Source organism: Hyperolius riggenbachi, chromosome 1, assembly GCF_040937935.1.
Source record: "Hyperolius riggenbachi isolate aHypRig1 chromosome 1, aHypRig1.pri, whole genome shotgun sequence".
In the NCBI taxonomy this organism is placed as follows: Eukaryota; Metazoa; Chordata; class Amphibia; order Anura; family Hyperoliidae; genus Hyperolius; species Hyperolius riggenbachi.
The window spans coordinates 499,700,751-499,727,025 of record NC_090646.1 but is presented as its reverse complement, the minus strand read 5'-3'; the positions used below and the strand labels follow the sequence as shown (position 1 = coordinate 499,727,025).

At 40.2% G+C, this 26,275-nt stretch overlaps 1 protein-coding gene across 1 annotated transcript in view; it reads right to left on the bottom strand.

Annotated features, from left to right (window-relative positions):
* GALNT9 (polypeptide N-acetylgalactosaminyltransferase 9) overlaps positions 1–26,275 on the bottom strand; it is a 397,797-nt gene that overhangs the window by 148,744 nt on the left and 222,778 nt on the right. The window contains exon 6 of the mRNA XM_068243439.1: positions 12,493–12,610. Within this exon, the coding sequence (XP_068099540.1) occupies positions 12,493–12,610 (118 nt within the window). The remainder of the gene's footprint in view (positions 1–12,492; positions 12,611–26,275) is intronic.

The window sequence follows — 26,275 nt, the reverse complement described above, 5'->3', positions numbered from 1 at the left end:
TAAATATGATAGAAGAGATGACCTGCAGTTAAATTTTGTTTTAGGAGAGCAATACTGTACTGTGCTTTGCTTTCTCTAGCAGACTGTTAGAGTCATTTTACACTATATCAGATTGCTGTCAGTTGTAACTGAAAGGACAACTGATGTGCAGCCCAGTATCCCCGTGGCCTCTTTCATACCATAGCCTGAAGAACTGAAGCTTTTTCACAATGCATTGCTATGAAGCAAAAAATGCATTAAAATGCATTAAGAATAAAAGGGCCCTTAGGTTCTCTTTGGCCCTCTACACAAAACCGGGACCATTCTTCATAATCTAACCGGGTATCTTGTGCCGTAACCATGCTGATTGTAATTTCCGATGGTATTTGTAGGCAGCAATTTATACATTTTATTATATCTCGTGATGGGCCGTTGTAAATGTAAAAGGTTTGCGTATGGAACCTGGCTTCTCAATTATAATGAATGACAAGTCAATCTATGGACACAAAGCCTGCATCAGAGAGGCTGTGAGCTCATATCAGCAAAACTCCTTCCTGCTTCTAGTCCTTATCTCTGGATAGGATGTAAGAAATGCTCCACAAGCACAGAGGAATCTGTACCAATTACAATCTTGAATAAGGCTCTGAGAACGTACTCTGTTTGAAAGTTATATATAAGTACTTTATATTTATAATTTCAAGGAACAATTGAGCTCTACAAAGAAACCCATCTTACTCACTACTGTAACACATTTTGACAGCCAATATTTGTAATGACTTATATACATTCAGGATGATCAAGACAAACAACTAGGGGAAGTTTAGGGGAAGACCTTTGAATAGTTGGTTAATGCTTAGGAGATATCCTAATATGATTGTATACAGTGGTGCACCTCCAAGTCAATATTTATTTTTTTAGTTATATTATAAACAGTCCAAAAGTCAAAGAATGATTATGGGTCTGTCTTGTTGCTTATCTGAATACATAATAGCAAAAAGTGCTTAGGTGATGCCTTTAGTGACTAAATTAACAAGATTTCTCTGCAAGCTTTTAGAGCGGGTTTGTCAGCCACAAAATCAAATCCTGTTTACCCTCTTCTCTGTTTTTATTATGTAGTGTACATGCAAGCATTCCAATATAATCATAAATGTTTCTGCTGTAAGGAATCTTGTCTCAGTCAGCCTGGCTCCTTTCTGGTACATTGCCATGAAGCTTGTTATTTCCCCTACCACATTCCTGCTCCTCATTGATTTGCTGAGGGCAGTTCAGTGTGACAGGCTGAAACTGAGAAGGGAAATACACCTCTCCCCTCTGCAGAAGCTGCTGAAATATGATCTATGCTGTGCTCATATGTGTTTACAAAGCAAGCTACAGTTGACAGTGCAGTTTCTAGGAGAAAAAAAAGAGTAAGGGAGGAAATTACATCAGGATTGGCTTCAGTCAGGGGCAGTAAATAGGAAAAATGTCTGGAACCATTTTCCCTTTATTTACTATATAAAATTCACTGAAATCAAAATGTGGACAGTAAAATACATATGTTATGTAAGTAGAACAAGTATTTATCTACATATTTATGTGTTTTTTTTCCTGGTATATTATGACTGTCCCTGCTGCTTTAAAGAGAATCTGTATCGTTAAAATCGCACAAAAGTAAACATACCAGTGCGTTAGGGGACATCTCCTATTACCCTCTGTCACAATTTCGCCGCTCCTCGCCGCATTAAAAGTGGTTAAAAACAGTTTTAAAAAGTTTGTTTATAAACAAACAAAATGGCCACCAAAACAGGAAGTAGGTTGATGTACAGTATGTCCACACATAGAAAATACATCCATACACAAGCAGGCTGTATACAGCCATCCTTTTGAATCTCAAGAGATCATTTGTGTGTTTCTTTCCCCCTGCAGCTATCTTCCACTGAAGTGTCAGGCTGTTTCTTCCTGCAGAGTGCAGACCGCTGTGCCTGTATGTAATTCCTCAGTATGTTAAAGCCCAGCCAGCTCAGAGGAGGATTTATCCAGCTTGTAAAAGATAATAGAACAGAGAGAAGCTGCACTAATCTAAATATCACACAGGCAGTGTGCAGAGAGGGGCCTGGATGGGGGAGTTCATAGCAGAACCACAACACTGAAGAACTTGGCAGCCTTCCAGACACAGGCCTGACAAGTCTGACAAGAGAGAGATAAGTTGATTTATTACAGAGATGGTGATAGTAGAACGTGCTGCAGTAAGCCAGAACACATTAGAATAGCTTTTTGAACTTGTAGGATGATAAAAAACAGGATGCAATTTTTGTTACGGAGTCTCTTTAAAGCTGTTAGTTTCTTCTTTAGGAAGAATTGGATCAGAATTGTATAAAGTTATTTCTTACTGGCATAGCTTTATATGTTCTGATCCAGTTCTGTATCATGTCTGAAGAAGAAACGTAACGTTGTGAAAGCTTGCAAGGAAATCTTATACAGCTAGTCATTAAAGGTATTACTTAAACCACATACCACATACAACTGGATTGATAATTTATGTCACTGAAGTTATGTTGAAGTATTAAAAGCATTAAGGATGTACTGCATACAAGGATTGCTTTCAGTGCAATGGGGATCAGGGGTGTTATTATAGACCCTGCAAGGGATGCAGCCGCAGGGGGAGCCACGTTCTGCTCTCTGCACAATTGTTCTAATGACTGAATCTGCTCAGCCACTAGAAAGAAATCATGCAAAGTTTTGCAGACAAAGATTTGTAGATGGGGGAAGCAGGCCCTGTACAAACTTTCGCAGGGGAGCCCAGTGATTTCTAAATATGCCCCTGCTTCCCATATATGGTCCTTAGACCCCATTGGTACAACAAAGAATGATAGCCCAACAGTCTTTATTGTGGCCTCATAGGCTACAACAGACTGCCTGACAGGCACTATATAAATACATGAATTGGATGAAGAGAGGTTTATCTAGGTTAGATAATGGACATTTGCTCCTGCAAGATCTATGTTTAGCTTTAGGCTACATTTAATCACTTCCAAGTGTATACAGTATGTCTTGCTCCAGGATTCAGAATGGTAAAATATGTCTCCTATGAGGTGGTTATAGCAAGGATACCACATTAATATGTAATAACTTTTGTGAAATTCTCCCTATATTTACATGAAAAAGGCAGCTATATCTATGTCTCTTTACATAATATTTACAACTGAAAAGCACTTTCTCATGCAGAATAATGTCATTTCTGTGGCGGTGGCAGCCAAATGAAAATGCATGAGCAGCCAAGAATAGCAAGGCTTCACACATTAAACAGCTTAGCGATGAGCGAGCACCCAAACACCAAATTAAAAAACAAGCAAAGCCAGTATTTCATTTATTTATTTATACACATTTCAAAGCATTTGTTTCCCTGCATGAGCAGTTTATGTGTACATAATTATGTCCACTTTGCTATCTTTTACCACATGTCAACACTATCAGTAGGAAGAAGATCAGAGCTATTTAGACTCTTGTAGAAATTCACTGTATTCGTTTGTGGATCCCTTCATTGGGTTCCATTGATGTGGCGACAAATCAGGTTGCTACACTCTCCATTCTGTATTATTTTTTTATCAGTACTTGAGCACATTTATAACATTCTGGAGTCTTTCTGTAGTACATTAGGGAAGTAGTTTAGGATAAGCCCTGGATAATTTATTACTTATTTTGTTCCTGTCATTTAATTAGAAAGCATTTTTGGACATTTTACGCTTAATTTATATGTTTCACCATAACGGAAAAAGGCACTATTAAATTATCATTAGTCATAAATCTGTGCATAAATTATATTCTCAGATAATCTGCAAAACCATTTAGACTGGATATCCATTTCTGCTTGCATGAATCTTTTGAGTTTTTGAATCGCCAACACATGGACCATGGCTAAATTGGATTATATCTAAAGGTGGCCACTAACTGTCCAATTTCTAGTGAAAAATCGTTTGAGCGATCAGAAATTCTGATCGGACAAAAAATCGTTCACTACACCATCAACTAACCAATCTTTGCTTCCTATCTATCACGACCACCAAGAAAATCCAAATTTTCGTTCGACGAAAATTCATTCGGGCGACATTTTTTTTCACTCGTTCATAATCGATTGTGTTGTCCAATGGAGATTATTTACAACCAATCCGATCAGAATTTCTGATCGCTCGAACGATTTTTCGCTAGAAATTGGACCGTTAGTGGCCAGCTTAAGCATGTGTTCCTGTCAGAGATAAAATGGCCAAACCTGGTTTAACTACTGATTATCTTCTTTCAGGAATGAAGATCTTTCATTTCCTACATTGTGGGCTTTAAAGTGAACCTGTAGGGGAAAAAAAGTGCCCCTGGGGTTGCTTACCTCGGTAGGGTGAAGCCTTTGGATCCTAATGAGGCTTCCTCTATCTCCCTCTGCCAGCCTGATCCAGCACAATAATATTTAATTTTGCCTGCCAATGCAGGTGCAGTAGCTGCTCTCCACTCAGGCTCTTGGGTCCACTCTACTGCGCAGGCGCAGATGGCTCGCACCGATGCAGTAGAGTGGACCCAATCAGGCTTGGCTATTTCTAATGGAACCCATCAGAAAGACGCTGCTGCACCTGCGCACATCACTAAAAAGCCCTTGTTGGCGCACTGTTGTCTCTTTAGGATCCAGAGGCTTCCCTCTACCAAGGTAAGTACCACCTCAGGTACACTTAGGATTATGTTCTCATTCCATATACAGTATATACTACATATCACGGTGTGAAGTACATTGTTCTAGCACCTAGGTTCTCAACATGGTACACATACTCCAGCGGAGAAATCAATTGCACTCAGGGGTTCTTTAACTTGTCATTGTCAATCCATCATAGTTGTGAGATTACAAAATATAGAATCTTATGTGAATAAACCTGAGAAAGTATTTATAGTAGTTAAAAGTAAGAAGGAATTTTTGAAAAGATAGTGGAGTACTAATACCTGTATCTATACAATATGATAAAAAGACCATTATAATCTAGCTTCTTAGGGCTTGATTCACTAATACTTAGCGCCGGAGTGAAAAGCCACTTAGTGCCCGAAATGTAGCTTTGCGGGCACTAATAGCTGCACAAAGTTACATTGCGCACTGCTAAGTGTAGTGCGAGCGCAGCCTGTTATAGTGCGCGGTGCAACAATAACGTCGCACCCGCTGCCCTGTAAACATCGCACCCGGTGCAATGAAAATGGCGCATCGGGTTCCCCCGAAACGGCGCATTAGTGCGCCGCTTGGGGGGGCACCCGATACGCCATTCTCGCAACGTTTACAGGGCAGCCGTGCGACGTTATCGTTGCACCGTGCACTATTACCGGCTGCATGCGCACTACACTGAGCTGTGCGCGATGTGTGGGCGCAAACCACTTAACTCCATGGTTTGCGCCCACTAGGCCTCAAAGCACACTGACCAGCTTAGTGCTGGTTAGTGAATCAAGGCCATAGTGTGCAGCAATGCAGTATGCAGGAGAAACAGATATTAATATAGCCTCATGGCTAATGGCTCTCTTGGCTGTTACATCACCAAGAATACAAACATTTTTTCTTCACAACTTTCTTTAACCCCCCTGGCGGTACAATAAATTCGCCAGGGGCAGCGCAGCACTTTTTAGAATTTTTTTTTTAAAGCATGTAGCTAGCCTAGCGCTAGCTACATGCTTCCCCCCTCCCTTCGCTATCCCTCCCACCCCTCCGATTGCCGCCGGTGCTTTTACCCTGCAGGGAATGCCGTTCTGAACGGGATTCCCTGTATAGGCTTCCCCGTCGCCATGGCGACGATCGCGATGACATCACCGACGTCATCAACGTTGTGACGTCAGCGGATGTTCCGAACCACCCCTCAGCGCTGCCTGGCACTGATTGGCCAGGCAGCGAAAGGGGTCTGGGGGAGGGGGCGGCACGGCGGATAGCGGCGAATCGGTGGGTAACGGCGGCGATCGTTATGCACACGCAGCTAGCAAAAAAAAAATTTAAATCGGCCTGAGCGCCACCCTCCGGCGGCTTACCCTGTGTCACACATGGGGTTACCGCCAAGGAGGTTAACAGACCCAGGATATAGTAAAACGTTTTTTATTAGGACACACTGCCACCTTATTGTTGGTAATGCATAGTGGCTATAGCTGGTGGTAATGCATAGATGTACACATAATAGACTGTTAATGCTAAGTACTTATTTCAGCACAATATATGCATTAAGGGGTACATGAGATGTTACCCGCAGTAGGTACTTAGTCATCATAGACATTAAAAATGGGGTAAATGCTCATTTATTCAAATTAGAAATCATAGTCTTATTACAGTAAATATTTCCAAACAGAAATGTGGGAGATGTTATCACTACTTTTGTTAGCTGCAAGCAGCTTGGCTACTTTGATCATCTCCTGGTTTTACAATGTAGTAAGTATAGAGGTGGTCCTGGTGGAGTCACTCAGTTGCCATAGAGATTATTTAGAACTCCAGTGAAAATAATGTAATAAAAAAGCGCTTCATTTTTACAATAATGATGTATAAATGGTTTAGTCAGTGTTTGCCCATTGTAAAATCTTTTAAATCCCTGATTTACATACTGACATTTATCACATGGTGACATTTTTACTGCTGCTTGCTTTTTTGGCAGTTGGAAACAGCTGTAAACAGCTATTTCCCACAATACAACAAAGTTCACAGACAGGAAACTGCCAGGAGTACCATGGTCCTCAGAGTTTCCTGTGGGAGGGGTTTCACCACAATAACAGCCATACAGAGCCTCCTAATGATCCGTTTGTGAAAAGGAATAGATTTCTCATGTAAAATGGGGTATCAGCTACTGATTGGGATGAAGTTCAATTCTTGGTCTCGGTTTCTCTTTAAAGGAGTACTATCGATTGAAACGACTTTTTTTTTTAATACTGTATATTAGTGTACACATTACCACTAGTGCTAGGGGCACTTTATTTATTCACCCAGGTCTCTCTCTTGCTATCCCTGCTTAAAAATTCATTTCTCACACAGCTCAAAGTAGTTTGGGTCACCCTGAGCTGCTTGGTTACTCTGTCACACAGCTCACAAATATATTTCACTGTGTCACTCACAGCATGCAGCAGACATGAGGAGAAACAGGCTGATCTGAGGTGGTAACAGGTAACTAAATGAGCTGGAATATTGCTGGAATATAACTAGCTATAAACAATAGTCTGTGTTTACACTCAGTCTGGCTGCCTGCTTGTGGTGATTCACTCCAGGCTGCATCCACTTTACAAGCTGCTGAGAGGGGCAGACCACTGTCTACAATTAGCATTATTAGTATCTTTATCAGTCAAGAGAAGCAAAGATAATAAACACACATTGCTAGAATCTTTAACACCTTACCACCATATCAACAAGATTCTTTCAGCAAGGTGATAATTAAACTATAAACTGAGGAGTTGATAGCAACTCCCCTGTGCAGACATGGGCTTAGCCCTCTGGGAGCCCTCAGCATATAGATACATTTGTATCAAACACTGACGGCCAAAACTGACGGAGGATTTTACAGCTGAGAGGAACAGCTGTGTGAGGAATCAAATTGCTCCTAGTACTTGTCCTAATGTGTGCTACAACATACAGCATTTAAAAATAAATGCATACATCGATAGTATTCCTTTAAGGTCAGGTTAGATAAGTAATTTAATGGACATAAAAATCAAGGAGCCACATCCTGGAAATCAATGCCTGCATTACTACAAATGGTTCCCTTTAAATATGTCTTTTTTTGCTTCAGTTAGTCATCATCACTGGTGTTAATGATGATTTATAAAGAAAAGAAAGGATACCACAAGGAATACATTGACATTGCTATAGACTACATCCATTCAGACCCACAGCATTTGCATACGCTAAAGAAAATGTGACGTACAAGGTAATGAGCCTCTCAGATAATTACTTATTTGCATTTAGTGTATAAAGAACTGACTTTTTTCTCCAGCACAATAAAAAGAACACCATGTAATGTCCCTACCACACTTCTGTTTAAGGGGGTGTAGAGAAATGTACCTACCTGTGTGATGTGAGTTGTGGAAGGTAACCAGTGCATCTAGAGGTAATCTATACAAGTACATTGACAGCAAGAGGATTCTATAGTTTGCAGAGCTGATCTTAATTGGGCTAGTATCTACCATGGTACTCATTCTGCATGCAAACACAAGAATATGGTCTGAAACTCTAACATTCAATAAAAATGGGAGGAGTGGGAAATAAGAGAACAGGGCAGAGAGGACAGGGAAGGCAGAAAGCAATAATTTGCTATATTGGGGAAGGGGGGTGTGATCATTGTATGTGTGATGATAAGGTATGTGATTGTAATGACTAAACTTACTGCATGTGGCAAGTGTAGTGGTAGAACAGTGAATTCTCCTATAAAGACTATTTATTTCAGTATGCATGTTCTCATGTTGTCTGAACTGAGAGGGGGTTTCATAAATATAGGTGCCGTTTTGTCAGTGCATCCACAATTTCCAGCGCCCCATGTCCCCTGCTCTTTGAAGCTGAAATGTTCAACTGACTAGAACATCGAATATCGGCGGGGAGGCTATGGCAATTATCCTCCCTAGGAACGTCCCCTTGTACCGCCGTACTTGTACCGCCATATTGTTAGACCTGTAAAAAAAAAACTTTCTGTGCTTCAAGCAGACACACAGATCAGAACAGGTCACTAGAAGATTTTAATAAAAAATGAAACCCGCTTGAATAAAATGCAATGGCAGCTTTCAGAGCAGATAAACTGTATTTTGGGAACTTGTAATTTGTAAATAGAGAATATTACTTGTGCACAAACGCAAATATACAGTAATAACTGTATGGGTAATAAAAAGTAGGAAAACACATTTTTATTGAATGTTATGTCAGAGTTTCAGACCACTTTAAGGAACCAGATCTTCTGTGACTGTAGAATACTGAAATGTAGAATCAGGCCTAGATATAGTTCTACTTTTCTCTAAGTTACACAGTCTTAACAGGGAATTCATCTGTGTCATATGAAGCAAGGAAATATATAACATTGCTGGCAGGGACGGATCTAGGGGGGGGGGGGGGGGAGCGGGTCTCTTGCCCCAGGCGCAGTTTGTTGAATTCTTAAAAAGGCCTCAAAACTGAATAGGGAAAGGCAGTTTAGGCGCCAAAACCTGACCCTTAGGCGCCAAAACTGGATGAGGAATGGCAGTTTAGGCACCAAAACCTGACCTTTAGGCACCAAAACTGGATGGGAATGGCAGTTTAGGCGCCAAAACCTGACCTTGCCCCAGACACAATTTGATCTAGATCCGTCCCTGATTGCTGGATGCATTTTCTTACTGGACTTGCATTGCTATTTTAATCTCTTTTCTATCCATTCCCATAATATAGTGCCAATGTCTGGCTGCTCTTTTCCCTGCCAATTCTATTTTATTTATCATGCTGCTTTTGGGATTAAGAAAAGCTATTTGTGCACAGGCCAGAGGCTCCAATCTATAAGGGACATATTCTTTAAACGCAAAGTGATTGTTTGAGCCCCACAATTTATTTTTACTACCGTTAAAACAATTTTATTAATGCAGACGCTTAATTATTACCCACCCTTAACTACATGTTTTTAATTCACATTAAGCTATTAGGAAAAAGGAGAAAATAAGCAATGGCTCTTTAGGTTGTAGTGGCCACCAAAGGACATAAGAATATGGTATAAAGACAATTTGTTCTAGAAATTAAAGTCAGCCCTGACCAGTTAAAATATTGTCGTAAACAATGTAGGCAAACAGTGCTTGTTTGAGACTCCAAACATCTCTGAGCCAAACAACAGGGGGAGGATTTTTTTCCTTCAAGGACAACTGAAGTGAGAGGGATATGGAAGCTGCCATGTTTCTTTTAAGCAATACCAGTTGCCTGGCTATCTTGCTCATCCTCTGCCTTTAATACTTTTGTCCAAAGACCCCGACCAAGCATATGCAGATCAAGTGTTTCTAACGCCATTGTCAGATCTGACAAGATTAGCCTCATGTTACTGGTGATATTCAGACACTACTGCAGCCAAATATACCAGCAGGACTTGCCAGGCAACTGGTATTGCTTAAAATACCAGTTGCGCATGCGCAGTACAGAGCCGCCGGTCATCGGAGGTCCGAGTGCTTCCGAAGATTGATGAAGTCTTCCCCAGCAGAAGATACAAACAGAGGAGCCTGCAGGAGACCGAGGACACTGGGAGGAGAATGGCAAGGCCCAGAGCCTTTCCCCTCCTTAGGTAAGTATCTGTTTTTTATTTTAATTTACGCTTTAAACACAACTCAGAATATCTCTGTAGTTCAGTAGCAAGGTTTGTAGTATAAAATTGAAAAAAGCCTGAGGTGTGAGAAGTGCTTAGCAGCTTAAAGAGAACCTGAACTGAAAATAAAAAGTCAAAATAACCATACACTGGTCATACTTACCTCCTGTGTAGTATACTTCTCAATCTATTTGTCCTCTCCTGCGTCCCATTTGTCCACTGTGGTCAGTGGAATTCTCCATCCTCCATTTTAAAAATGGCCATTACCCCATAACAGCTTCCTGGTCAACACACTGTTAAACTGTAATTTCGCCCACTTGAGCCATAGGGAAACATGGACATTACCTTGCACATTCAGTTGTAACTGACAGCTGCTGATACATGACTGAGAGCAACTGGTATATTTCAGTTCTGACAAAATGTTGTCAGAAATGGAAAGCATCACTGCAAGAAGAAAATGGTGAGCTTCTGAGAGGAACTGACGGTGAGGTTAGTATGTAATATTCATTTGCAGCTATGTCATGTGTTTATTTTAAATAATTTTACTCGCTTCAGGTTCCCTTTAAGGTGGTCATTACAATATAATCCCACAGAAACGATCGGTCATGCCCATTAAAAGTTGAATTTCCTTATGGATATTCATCACAGAATGACTTATATTTAAATGGAAATTCCACTTTTAAGAAAACTGCAGTCCACCCAATTTAGATCCATACATTTCAAGGACTAGTACAGAAACTTTAGCTTTTTTATGTACATATGATAACAGGCAATCCACCATGCTCCTAATAGAAATTGGCAGGTGGCAGTGGTACTAAGAATTGATTTAAAGAAAGTATTTAAAATTAACAAAAAGGGTTCCTGCTCTGTGTAACCAACTACCACAAGCAGCAAGGCGGGAGTTTCTGGGAACACTGTACTCCAAACAGTACTGCTGCCACAAATGCACGGAAGTGCAGATTCAACTTCCTGTATTGTAATTAAATCAATGCAGGTCATAAGTAGGTATGTGATACAATTCCACATCTGAGGTATCAGGCTAACAAAAGTGAATCACAGCACCCAAAAGGAAAAAGGCTTACCAGACAATAACAACCCACATTATAAGGTTGTGTACATAGCATGAGGCTCCCAGTGGTTACAGAACTGTTCCAATCTTTAACTGCGTAAAGTCGTCCTCCAGATAGCATCAGTATAAGATTGATGATATATATCATAAAATGATAAAAAAAAACAGCAGTCCTAATTGTAGACCGATTTATTGAGGATAAATGATGAACGATAAACTTATAAAAGACATAAAAAGAGTACTCATACAGATTGGATACTGTATTTGTATGATTCAACTTCCTGCCTGTTTTGGTAATTTTCAGCAATAAGGACAGTTTCAGCGCGGATGTTCCTCCATGCTGGAACGCAAGAAAGGTATGTGTATTTGCCGCTGCCTGCAGCCTGCACCGACTCTAATTGATGCTGGAGGGGAGCGCAGAGGGGAGAGCCCGAGGTGAGGGAGGGGGGGACCGCCCCCCCCTCCCTGCCGATGTGTGACCAAGCTCTCCCCTCATGCTGCGGCCCCTCCAGCCCCCAAAATGGCCCTGAGCGGGCCCCAAGGGGGGGGAGCATCAGAATTTCTGCAGGGGGCCCAGAGATTCCTAGGTACGCCCCTGCATGCAACCTACCATAGGTTTGCTTAAAGGTACACCTGACCAGAATGGGATATGGAGGCTGCCATATTTTATTTCCTTTTAAACAATACCAATTGCCTGGCAGTCCTGCCAATCTCTTTAGATGCAATAGTGTCTGAATCACATGCCTACAGCTAATCCAGTCAGCCTTCAGTCAGAAACATCTGATCTGCATGCTTATTCAGGGGCTACGGCTTAGAATATTAAAGACAGCGACTCAGCAGGACAGCCAGGCAATCTGCATTGTTTAAAAGGATATAAATATATCCCTTTTAGTACAGGTGTGCTTTAAGTGGCACTCTAGGAGTAACTATTGTTTGCTTTCTGTACCACGCAGCTTACTTGCCAGCAATCCTAGAAAACAAGTTGATCTGCCAGTCTGGGAATTGACATACTGCACATTGCTATAAACTGTATGCAGTGACAAGCTGCCTGCAGTGAGTTATATATCTCTGTTGAAATCCTTTCCTTGTGCTCAGTCATTATGCCCATATTTTACCGAGAACAATGCATTCATTTAAGAGATCTCACAAATTACACTGCATTAATGCTGAACAAGTCTCACTTACTCTCATGCCAAGCTCTATATTTTCTCCTCCGTACACCTCCATGCCAGGATCCAGCAACCCAATTTCTCCAAAGTAAGCTCTGTCCACCACAAAGGAACATCCAATCATTGCAGGAGTCCTGGTATAAAAACACACAATTAGCACTCTCTCCGCACAACTAGAACTTGTCTTTGTTGGCAGCTGGGTACTGACATTATTGCATGCTAAAAATTTAATTAGGTCGTAACAACAAATCAAAAAAGATCAAACCACACTTCTGAAGTGATATTCTGGCTCTATACCCAGCTGTGTGCATATTTAATACTGTATGAAAGGTTTAATAGTGAAAAACAAAGCAGACATAGCCATAGGAAGAGAAATAAAGTATTTTCAAATAGTTATTCTGGCCACCACACGCCTGTGAAATATTTCCACTTTCTATGCAGTAGTTAGTCCTTACTTCTCTTTGTACTCAGTGCTTTAATACTATAATTGCTTTAGCCTGAAGAACGTGACCATATTTTCTGAACCTGTAATTGTTACCCTGCCTCTTTTCTCGGAACATAATTAGTCTGTTTTTGTGCTTCTAAACTGTTCCCACTACTTGTAATTTTGAGTTTTCTTCTGTCTTGCTTTTATGATCTACTTATCAAGCCTGTCTAGCTTTTGTCAAGCATTTTAGCAGACAAGGAGTATGGAGAAATGCAGTCCTATCATCAATTATTTATTAGCATAGTTTGCTACTATTTTAAAACAGAGCTAAAGTAACGAATGCAGATATATTGCATTATTGGTCGGAGCTTGTCTTTTAAATCATTTTCACCACACTTAAAGCAAATCTGTACTGAAAAGAAACAGATAAGATAAACAATTGTTTAATTCTCCTACTTCTAAAATGACTTTTTTTTTTTTTTTACAATCTCACAGTTTTATATATTTTTTTGTTTAAAAGGTAAAAAAGCTGAATGACACAATGTTCTTGTGTCTGAGAGCTACAATCTATGAACTACTGACAAGTTTTACCTATTCTGCGCACTTAAGCTGTTCTCTTCCTGGCAAACATTTTATAGTTGTAATTAGTTATCCAATCTGACTAGGTCCTGACTAGAGAGAAATTGTGATTTGCCTACCTGAATGTTTAATCCTTTCAGTGAGGAAAAAAAATGAGCACAGCCTATATATCAGAATGTCAGTTCAGTTCAGTCTAATGCTTAAAACATGGCACTGTAGAGCTCACTGAAATTACTGAAGGAGTCAACCACTTCCAAATCTATTCTTTCTAATTTCAGCAGCTTATACAAATGCCCTAAAGAACTGCAATTATAGATACCGGTAGCTTTCGTAAGATAATAATAGCTTTTGTAATTTCTACCTCACGAATGCGATGCTGACATCAAGTTAGCGCTTTTAAAAATCTCAATTGCCTTCAATGCTGTTGCTACGGAAGACCCTCACTAAAAGCCTTCATTACTGACCATGATTACATAAATGACATTTTAAAGCCTAACTGCACCCAAAATACCACAAGGAAAGAGTAGAATCCCTGCCACATTTTTATTGCTGTCCAGGGTCCACATTGGAAAGAATGTTACTCATTTCTGCTGCCCACATCAGTGTCATGGAGACCAAGGGTTGAGGGGATGCTTCCTCAACAGAAACAGAGACTTCAGCAATTCAGTAGTTTTTTTTTTGTTTTTTATGTCCCTTTCAAGAAAATGTAATTCATTTTTTATCTGGAGGGAATGAGGGAAGAAGTGAGAGGAAACCTCCCCAAAGGGGACACAGACCGAAATAGCAAACTCAAAGTGGTTTTTAAAGGTAGTGCGCAAAGCTGGGCCTCAGATTGATGGGCAAAGTCAGACAAAAATATCAATCATTAACATTGTTCCAAAACCATATACCGGTAGTTTTTTTCATGTGCATACGCTATACTGTGCTACCTTACTATCCTTCTAATTGGAAATGCAGTGTGTGGTACAATGATTTGAGCAGTCCAATGTATATAAGTAGAAACAAGAAAAAAATGTTGACGCTGAAAACAACAAATCTAAGGATTGATCCAGTGATGGTAGGAAACAGAGACTTCAGCAATTCAGTAGTTTTTTGTTTTTGTTTTTTATGTCCCTTTCAAGAAAATGTAATTCATTTTTTATCTGGAGGGAATGAGGGAAGAAGTGAGAGGAAACCTCCTTAAAGGTAGTGCGCAAAGCTGGGCCTCAGATTGATGGGCAAAGTCAGACAAAAATATCAATCATTAACATTGTTCCAAAACCATATACCGGTAGTTTTTTTCATGTGCATATGCTATACTGTGCTACCTTACTATCCTTCCAATTGGAAATGCCATGTGTGGTACAATGATTTGAGCAGTCCAATGTATATAAGTAGAAACAAGAAAAAAATGTTGACGCTGAAAACAACAAATCTGAGGATTGATGCAGTGATGGTAGGAATGTGTTTATGTTTTGTTCACCAAATTACGTATGCAGGGTGATGGGGTGAAGGATTTTCTGTACTCCATATAAAGCTTTATTTGTTCAAAACAGAGCGCTGCTTCCAGAGTTGAAAGTAAAGTTTTCACTGAAGGGCCACTATCACAAAATAAATAAATAAGAAATAAAAATACTGTAGATGCGTACACATAAAACTAAAATGTACATTTGTCCATTACTTGCTTACCTGAAGTTACTAGTAATCTGGCAGAAAGGTTTTGGATTGGCACATTTCTCAATAGGGGATCTATAAAGTGTCCTTTGTTCTTTACAACTGCACCTCCTGGAAAAGACCTGTACAAAGATGCTGGTTATCTTGTCTACACAATGCACACTGCTCTTCCAGCTGGTTTGTGCCACTGCCATCCAGGGAGTGCTTTTGAAAGTAATAGAACTTCTTAAATTTGGTGTTGAGTTTGATTTTGGTCTCATCTGACCCTAACACCTTTTTCCAATTGACCTGGAATGGACATTTTGTCAAAGCTTGATTAAAACTTGACACCTTTCTTGAGAAGTATTTTTTTCTTACAACCCTCCCATACAAGCAACATTTGTGGGACCCTTTTGGTAATGTTATCACATGTACACAATAACCACTGTTTGCCATACATTCCTAGAATGAAAGGACCATAGAAGTAACATACCGTATATACTCGCATACAAGCCGAATTTTTGACCCCCAAAATGGGGGTCAAAAGTTGGGGGGTCGGCTTGTATGCGAGTCTTCCCTGGTGGTCTAGTGGTGGGTGGGTGGTCTAGTGGTGGGTGGGTGGGTGGGTGGGTGGGTGGTCCGTGGTCCGCGCCCCGCTCCCCCCTCCCCGCTCCCCCCCGGCCGCCGCTGCTAATACCTGTTTAGGCAGCGGCCGCTTCCTAATCCGCGTTCCTCTTCTTAAGTGTCTTCTCAGAGTATCACAGCAGCGCGCCCGGCGCTGCTGCTGTGACGATGCAGGGGGCAGGAAAGAGCGGTTCCCTTGGCAACGGCGATACAGATCGCCGCTATAGGGAGCCGCTCTCTTTCCTGCACTCTACATCGTCACAGCAGCAGCGCCGGGCGCGCTGCTGTGATACTCTGAGAAGAAACTTAAGAAGAGGAAAGCGGATTAGGAAGCGGCCGCTTCCTAAACAGGTAATAGCAGCAGCGGGGGGCGGGGGGGCGGAGCACTACCTACCTATGCTGGGCACTAAACTGGGCACTATACTGGCTAAACTGGGCACTATACTGGCTAAACTGGGCACTATACTAGCTAAACTGGGCACTATACTAGCTAAACTGGGCACTATACTGGCTAAACTGGGCACTATACTAGCTAAACTGGGCACTATACTGGCTAAACTGGGCACTTTACTAGCTAAACTGGGCACTATACTGGCTAAACTGGGCACTTTACTAGCTAAACTGGGCACTATACTAGCTAAACTGGGCACTATACTAGCTAAACTGGGCACTATACTGGCTAAACTGGGCACTATACTGGCTAAACTGAGGCACTATACTAGCTAAACTGGGCACTATACTGGCTAAACTGGGCACTTTACTAGCTAAACTGGGCACTATACTGGCTAAACTGGGCACTTTACTAGCTAAACTGGGCACTATACTAGCTAAACTGGGCACTATACTAGCTAAACTGGGCACTATACTGGCTAAACTGGGCACTATACTGGCTAAACTGGGCACTATACTAGCTAAACTGGGCACTATACTAGCTAAACTGGGCACTATACTGGCTAAACTTGGCACTATACTAACTAAACTGGGAACTTTACTAGCCATACTGGGGCACTATACTAGCTAAACTGGGCACTATACTAGCTAAACTGAGGTACTACCTACCCATACTGGGCGCTATACTGGCTATACTGGGCACTATACTGGCAATACTGGGCACTTTACTAGCTATACTGGACACTACCTACCTATACTGGGACACACTGGGGGGCTGCACCAATCCAGCATTTCCTACCCCCGGCTTATATGGGGGTCAATCATTTTTCCCTGTTTTTTCAGGGAAAAGTTGGGGGGTCGGCTTATATGCGGGTCGGCTTATATGCGAGTATATACGGTACTCATTATTCTTCTAAATTATAGACTTTATTATGCTTCTAGGGATTTAAACACAAAAACAAACAAAATGTAAATCCCTTGCTTTTGCCTTTTCACAACTTTATCCTCAAGATCTTTGAATAGTGCATTGCCACCAATAGTTGTTTGTTTGCTTTCTGTTCCACTACAAAGACCTGAAATGCTCCTCAAATTGCTGTTTTTTTGCCAAACCATCGAAAAATTACAACTTATCCTAGGAAGGTGCCCACTAACTGGTGTACAATGGATGGAGGAATGATTACAACTGATTCAATTTACAAGTATTTTTTTGGGGGGGTGAGGGGTCCTTTATCCATCTTAACGGTTGCAATTTGTTATATTGCTGTTATACATTGTGCTAAGGAAATAGAACTGGGAAAATTAGTATTTTTTGTGTATATTATCATTTCAGGCTGTACAGCTACAACGTGAATATTTTTTATTTTAATTTTGAGTGTGTGTGTGTGTGTGTGTGTTGGGGGGGGGGGGGGGGGGACTCTTTTGTACATACATTGAAATAAAAACCAGTACCTGCTCACTTTGCAATAGTATGTGTCCCTCTTCAGACTTGGACTTGTCTCATGCGGCACGGCAGAATTTTATTTTGCTTATTGTGTGAAAAATATTATACAATTACATTCAGTGTCGTTTAATACATTAACCCCCAGAGACCCAGTGTTGTAATATTACAACATCACATTTAAGGCTACAAAAATAAACCCTCCCCCATTTTTTTCTTTTTAAAACTTCATGTACATTACTAATAGAACCTATTGTTCAGTTCTGCAACACCATTGGATGGTTGAATGTGTAAATAGGTATGTTTATCTGGCCATGAAGTCATACAACCCTGTTGCCTGCTTTGGAGTACATCATCTTGTTGTTTTGGACGGGATACATCAGGACTAAAGTAAGTAAAAAGCTTGAAATATTTTTTTATGTGATCATTAATATGTGTAGATCATGCAGATTTTATGACATCATTGAATATACTGATTTTAAAAGATTTAGAGCTGGTTATTTATATGTTGTAATTTTACTACAGTGGGTCAAAGTGATAGCAAGGTTTTGTCTGCACTTTAAACTTGAGAAGGTGATAAATCTCTAGGAGGTGAGGATTAAAGTGTTTGCATGTCTAATTGAACAATAGGTCTACTTGATAGAAGTTGTGGAATGGAAAGTGTGAAGTTTTAGGAACATGTGAATCTTTGCATTAGAATAATTAGTTAATTTGCTTTGTAGTTACTTAGCTTTTCTTTCAACTTTCAGAATGTCTGAAACCAAAAAAACCCAAATCATGTATAGTGTGCAGGATGTAATTGAGGCCATCCAGAATGGGGACAGTGACTTGGAAATGCCCTTTGACACAGATTCAAGTGACGAAGAGGAATATGGAGTTATCGGTGAAGCGGACAAGGAAAATAAATTATCCGATGACCACCTAACTTCTGATGTTCAAATCATCCCAACAGAGGCAGAACATCCTGATGCCAAGACTGGGCCCCGTGACAGATATCGATGGCTGAAAAAGAATTTCATCTCTCCCAGTACTGATTTTTCTGGTCAGGATGTCAGTAATGATGTCCATTCCCTCTGCACACCACTGGAGTACTTTCAGAAGTTTGTGACAGAAGATATGATCAACGCTCTGGCAGATAACACAAATCAGTACAGTTTTCAGAAGAAAGGATCATCTATAAACACAAACACAAAGGAAATAGAGCAGATGATTGGCATGTATCTGAAGATGGGTCTTGTCCAAATGCCTGGAGTCCGTATGTACTGGGAAGCAGACACAAGATACAGTCCTGTCGCTGATGTAATGTCACGAAACAGATTCCAGTCTCTGTTGACATCATTACATTTTGTGAACAATCTAACCGTGTCTGAGATGGAACAAAAAAGTAACAAACTCTGGAAACTCAGACCATGGCTTGATGCTTTCAGAGAGAAATGCCTAAAAGTGGTCCCTGAAGAACATAACTCTGTTGATGAAATGATGATCCCTTTCAGGGGGAAATTCAGCAGCATCAAACAGTACATGCGTGGCAAGCCAAACCCATGGGGGTTCAAGCTGTGGACAAGGACTGGAATCTCTGGTATACTTTGCGATTTTGATGTGTACCAAGGCAGTGTGAATGGAATACGGGCAAGATCTGAACTTGGACTATCAGGGGATGTTGTGATGAAACTTGCTTCCACACTTCCACATAGTCACAACTACAAGATCTACGCAGACAACTTTTTCACCAGCATCCCATTGATAGTTAGGCTGCTGGATTGTGGAATTCATTACACAGGAACAGCCAGACAAGTGCGCCTTCCAAACTGTAATCTTGAGGATGAGAAAAGCTTGAAGAAAAAGGGAAGAGGAAGCTTTGATGTCAGAGTGGAGTCAAATCACAACATTTGTGCTGTGACATGGTTTGACAACAGACAGGTCACACTTGTGTCTTCCTTTGCTGGCCCACAACCAGTGGAGAAGATTCAACGCTGGGACAAAACTGCCAAAAGATTTGTTGAAGTTGAGAGGCCTTATATCGTGGCTGCCTATAACAAATTCATGGGCGGAGTGGATTTGTTAGACTCATTTGCAGCAAAATACAAATTTCCACTGAAGTCCTGCCGCTGGTACCTTTACATCTTCTGGCACACCATTATCCTAGCTGTGATCAATGCTTGGCTCCTGTACAAAAGGGACTGCAAAGCTTTGGATATCCCAAAGAAACAGATGCTAAACAGGAGAATGTTTCAGGCCCAGTTGGCATCTTCTCTTATCCTGATCGGAACGGCTGGGTCAGTGTCAAAGCGAGGGCGACCATCTGCAAGCCCAGTTTCATCAAGAGGGGGCACCATGACTTCCCAAAAGAGGCAGTTTACAGATGATGGAGGTTCTTCAGCTGCCATGACAGCCAGAAAGTCAAATGCACACCCTCCAAAGAAAGTTTGCAAGGACATGATTGGACATTTTCCCATCAAAGCCGATAGAGGACTGTGCCGACACTGTGCAAAAGGCTATACCAACACACTTTGCAGGAAGTGCAATGTTCGCCTCTGCTTTTCAGAGCAAAATAACTGTTTTTGGAACTACCATAACTGAATAAATGAACAAATAAAACATGCACATATAGGGCTCGATTCACAAAACCGTGCTATGAAGATAGCACAAGTGCTATTTTTGCACTAGTGCTATTTCATAGCGTGGCCGTTTTTGCCCGTATTTGCGCTAACATGAAATCTTTTGTGCAAAAACACAAAATTTCTTGATTACCGCTGATAGAAGTCAATGGGCGCTTCACAGGGAAAAATTTGCGTTTTAGCGCTAAGCGCAAAAAAATAACGTTTACACACAAACAAATTCACGTTAGTGCGAAAACGCAAAAAAAGGTGTGAAAAAGGCTGTGCTATGTGTTTTCATGGTTTAGTGAATCAAGCCCATAGTCTGGGTCCAATTTTTTATATGATACTCATTTTTTGTATTAAATTGATAATAAAAATTACTTTTTTCTTTATTCTACTATTGTTATTGTGTATATACATAAACTTAGGTGGGTCTTTATAAGCTGTAAAGTACAAATAAACTTTTAATTATTCCTTACATGTGTTCAGAGAGAGAGTGACACTATTGAAATTCTGCTACCTTACAGGCCCAGCGTTGCAATCTTACAACATCCTCCCCAAAAGTTACTAAAATGTCAAAATTAAAAAAAACACTGATTTAGGGATCACAAGCCTCCTATAACAACATGTGAACGTTCGAAAAAATTTTTTTACGTTTTTTTCTATATTTGGGTCTCTGGGGGTTAAGCTTTTTTTATTTTATTTTTTAATGGGATTCTAGCATTTTCTCTTTAAAATGTATTGGTGTCATCCCCATCATGCAGAGCAGGATTTCAGCAGGGGACTAGCTGACCCTCTTCAAGGTCACAGCCAGCTGCTTCCTAAGTCAGACTTATCCTCAGGAGTTCTTGCTGTATAATAGGCCCAGAGGAGACAGATGTGTTTGCTATCTGACTTACTGTAAGTATTTTTATAACACACCTTCAGCATGGGCTGTGAATTTTTGATGAGAAAAGGCCGCTGCTGTAATGTGCGCCTGGCCTCCATGTGGTCCCTAGTCAATTGAAGACTAATTCATTCTAGTTTTCTATTAGTTTAGCAATAAATCATGTTATTCCAACCAGCAACTTGGTGATACTTAGGTTAATAATCAAGGTCAAAACTTAACCATTAAAACCGATCTGGCTCCGGGCAGGAAATTAAAATTCAATATAAAAATAAATTATCTTACTGTTCAGTGCCTATTCTGAACTAGTTGTACTGTAGGTGTGCACAGTAGTTACAGATCTCTACAAGAGGATGTTAAATGTTGACATCAAGTAAGGAGCATCAATGAAGTCTTTGAGCATTCATTATTAATGCCAAGGGGGCTATAGAAAATAAACAAGGACTGCAGTGTCTGTCTGGGAGTTGAAAGGGTGCTTCAAAAGTGCTAGCGATGCTGCTCTCAAAATAAATCACTGGCTTTTAGCTTTAGACATACATATGTACTTGATACAGGCTGCTTGTCTGTGGGACATTAAAAGCGGCCAAATGTCAAAGCTCAGGGGGCAAATCTGTAGCTGTAAGAGAGTTGGACGATAAAGCTCTTTACTGTGAATATCATTAGATGGGCTGTATATTCCTCACTGTTGTTATACAGCTGAGCTTTAATAAAATGATTTTTTGTGTACTGAGATTCAAACCTGGGACTTTGTCACAACAGATTAGGAATGCTATCTACTATGCCACCATGCCACCCTTGCCCATCTAAACAAATGTAGTGTTTTTACGTGTTTTTTTGTCAAACTTGAGACTGAGGGGGCTGTCCCCCTGGGAGGGGGAATGGATACCTGAATCTTAAAGCACCACAGGAATAAACAACTGAAAACCTGCATTTTATGGCACTGCATGAACAGACACTGTGGCCCATATGTAATTAACTTTTCTTGGGTTTAATAATTACCCCATGAGTTATTTTCCCCTATTCAATTGCCAAAATCACACCCCTAAAAAGCAATGCATCAAACATATGTGGAAACTTTTCACCAGCTCAGAGCAGTCGTATCACCTATGTCCCGTGGGCTGTTTAAGGCCTCTGGGAGGCTCCTGTACTAAGAAGACCCCTGCTTGAGATTTACATAGGGAAAGGGAGTTGGTTTTGACTCCTTACCTATTTAATAGAAAAAAAAGTGAAATAAAAATGTAATCACAGCTGCTGGCCATCTTGTTCCGCTGTCCCACACTGCTCCTTCTTCTGTTGGCTCTCCAGCTATAATGTTCACAGAGCCCCATATAGAATCTTCGAGGCTCCCTCTGGGGTTCCCCATTGGTATTGCATTTCATTGGTCAGTGTAGAGGATCAATTCAATTTCTTATTGGTCATTTTCTTTCATTGGTTAAAACTGAAGACCCATGGGGAGTCTCAGCAGGAGGCTCAAAGATGGTTTACTGCAGCTCTGTGAACATTATAGCTGGAGAGGCAGCAGAAAAAGGAGCAGAGGAGTGGATTGGGACGGTTGAGCGAGACGGGACAGGCGGACAACAGAGTGACAGGTGGTCATCAGTGTGGCAGCCAGCCACCCTTGAGAATCCTTCAATCAAGATTTAAAGACGAAGAAGGAAGAAAGCAAAAGCAAATAGAAGTAAAATAGGAAAGAAGTAAAATAAGAATTTAAGGAGAAGAAGGAAGGAAGAAAAAAAAAAAGTAAGAAGAAAGTAACAGATGAAAATCAGAAGAAGAATTGTTTCCCCTAATTATATTTTTATCTCTTCTTGTACAATAAATAGGGGAATTCCCTTATTATACCGCCCTTCAGGACATATGCACCCCTACCTCCTCCTGGGCACCGGATAACATTATATGGCAAGTGCTCTGTAGGAGGGGGGAGGCTTTGTTGCTTGTCTCTTACAGAGCCCCCCATTCATAGACCATGTGGGCTGGTATCAGGATGATTCTAATAGGTCCACCTAGTGGACAAACGATGAACCCCAGCGCCAGCTTCAAAGATGCTTTTGCCTGTGCTCTGAGGAAGACAGAGAAGAGGGTAGCAGCAACAGTGGGTCACCGAGGGTCCTGAGAGCAGTGAGCAGTGCCTGTCAGCAGTGCCTGGAATACAGTGCAGATGTCAGGTAAGTGCTGGGATTGTGACAGATTAATTGCATATAGCCCATTATACTGTCAAGTTGTTAATATATGACCTAGGTCCTAGGAGAAAACCTAGGAGAAAAAGCTAATTGCATACGGGCCTAGGTGTGATAATGTAATGATGTCTTTGCCTGACTGAGCATTTGTTTATTTTTTTTAATCACTGCCTAACGTCATGTGCTGTTTTTAATGCTTTGTATATTTTTTTTTCTTTACTCCTTGCACAAATGAATAATTTCCATTGCCCACTGCATGCATTGACTAAACGTGGCTGCATTTTATGAAGGGACTCAACAATCGTGGTTTCAATATTTCCATAAACCCACCACAATGTCATTTAGTGGAGTCATTAAACAAACTAGATATGTGCCCTGTCTATAAAAAGAAATGCTGATGTAGTGCAGGCTCTTAAAGAACATCAAATCTTATCTGCCAAGTCAAAGTGCAAGATAAATCTAGTTTAAATGAAGATGTTGCCATGATGTTTAGCATTATTCATGACGGAACTGCTTGTTTATTTACTATTTATGGAAAAGTTGATAGATAGGAGGCATGCACAGGCCTATCCATACACTAAATTCAAGGCCTGATAAATGACACTCGAAGATCTTCAATGGAGAAGTGCTTGACTTTCATTAATCTCAACCTGACCATTTTACATAAAATATAGCACAATACTTTATATATATGTTTCCAGGAAGACCTTTACATGGTATTACAGATAGTGCCTCAATATTAGTCTGCTATTTAACATTAGTTTAGTCTGCAGCCTCATGCAGACAATAAAGCAGGATGGTCTTAGAGGCAGAAATCAATATACTCAATGCCATGTGTTATGTATATGCTGTAAATGAACCAGTGCCATATATATATATATATATATATATATATATATATATATATATATATATATATATATATATATATATATATATATATACAGTATATACTGCATTTTTTTCAGTATATTTTAAAATGCAGACACAATGTTCTTATGCACAGCTAGTCCTGTACATTCCATATTCTCAGCATTTTCTGCCTTTCGAAACAGAGTTATGTTTTTAAACATGATTTTTAGAAGGTCATTTCTGTTTCTAGTTGCTTTATTTCCCACCAGTGGAATTTGCACAGAGCTCATCCCTATTGTAATCTGCATGATTTCTATAACCTTAGTAATAATTTACTCGAGCAAAATGTATAAACGGACAGCCTTAATGCACAAAGATACCATTTACTAAAGCTGAAAATCCCATGCAGCATTTTTGCCATTATACAGCCCTCTTTTCCTTCCTGGCATCACAATTGTCTGCTGCTCCTGTCCTTTCTCACACTCCTGCCTCTTGTGAGTGATTCTGAAGATGAGATTGCAGACAATGCAAAGAACTGTACCCTGAAGCCTCAAAACTGAACAGAGCTCTTCTACTATGACAGCTTGTAAATGGTTAAGATAACACCATGCAGTTGTTACAAAACTCTCAGAATATGAACACTGGATGATGATGATGTTGGTTCTAGAGCTAAATTGTAAACAATCATGTTTCCATTTTGAAAAGCTGTGTATGTTTTAATGCTGTTTTATTTCAGAATCTCTGTTTTATATCATCATAGTAAAGCAATCGTTTAATTTAAAAAAATGATGTTTTTGATATCTTCATATAGAAAGAAGGTTTCCTTTGGCTTTCCAGCCAACGTTCAGTAACAATGCCAGGCGTTCTATGTGAATCAGTGATGTCCCAGTGTAGCATTTGTCCTTTGGTTATGTACGGTGAATGAGAATAGAATGTCTGGCCCATTAGACGTGAATCAATGTTATGTGCCAAGTTTTGATATTAGCTGTGTAGTGAATCAATGTAACATTTCCTTTGAGGGTAAATGCAGACAATCACTGTGACATTTATATGTGTGTGTACATATTGAAAGTGTATTATCCCCTGCAACTGCACACATTGAAAGTAAAAGAGGCTTCCAGTATGTATGCTACTGGGATTTATACAAGTTTAGAGATTTCCAGAAACAAATCACAGCCATGTAAAGCCAGAAGCCAACCCTTCTGCAGTGTGGTGCTGTAAATGTTATTTTAATGTATATAAATATCCATATAGATGCTTCTACAAGTCTCTGAAGTGTATTATCATGTTTAAATTAATTTAAATTAAATATACAGTATATCAAATAATTTATAGCTCTCCCTACACCCTGAGCTACTACAGGAAGCTTCACATGGGCAGCTTGTCTGGTGGAGAGTACTCGTACCTTGCAGTGTTAGAGTTCTAGGTTCAAATCTTCACCAGGACACTATCTGCATTGAGTTTATATGCCCAACCTATATTTTCTGGGGTTTCCTCCCAAAACTCATTGGTAGGAATGGTCAATGAGATTCAAATAATTCCCAGTTGATGCAGCAGGAGTCAAGACTATCGACCAATCAAATTAAGCTAGCTGCGATTATTTTTTTGGGATTAACTAAGCTAAACACAAGATTGCTTGGACACTTAGTGCATATAATGGTCAGTCCACCAGAGCACAGGTATACTAACATTGCATATTTCGGTACAGAACCAGACAATTCTCTAAAAAAGTTTTTTTTTTTTTTTTTATGTAATTCAGAATTTGCATTCATAATACATAGTATTGGTGACAACGATGTGGATTGCTACAGATAGTCCATTGCTTACATCATCATTCAAGTGTAAGGCCTCTTGCACACTGCAAGTGATTCCGATTCAGATTCCGCTTTTTAATCAGTTTTTACATCCGATTCAGATTCCGATTTGCAGTTTTCTCCCTGCACACTGCAAATCGGAACCTGAATCAGATGTAAAAACTGATTAAAAAGCGGAATCTGAATCGGAATCACTTGCAGTGTGCAAGAGGCCTAACTTAGGGACATTAATTGTTTTATGTACAGTACTCCAACAACTGCCATCAGACTGGGAATTAAATAGGAATACCATTTGCAATTTATGTATGTGTATTAATTTTTGTTATACTTATTTCTTATTTTATCAGCAGCAAGAATTCTGAATACTGTTTAGACTGTCT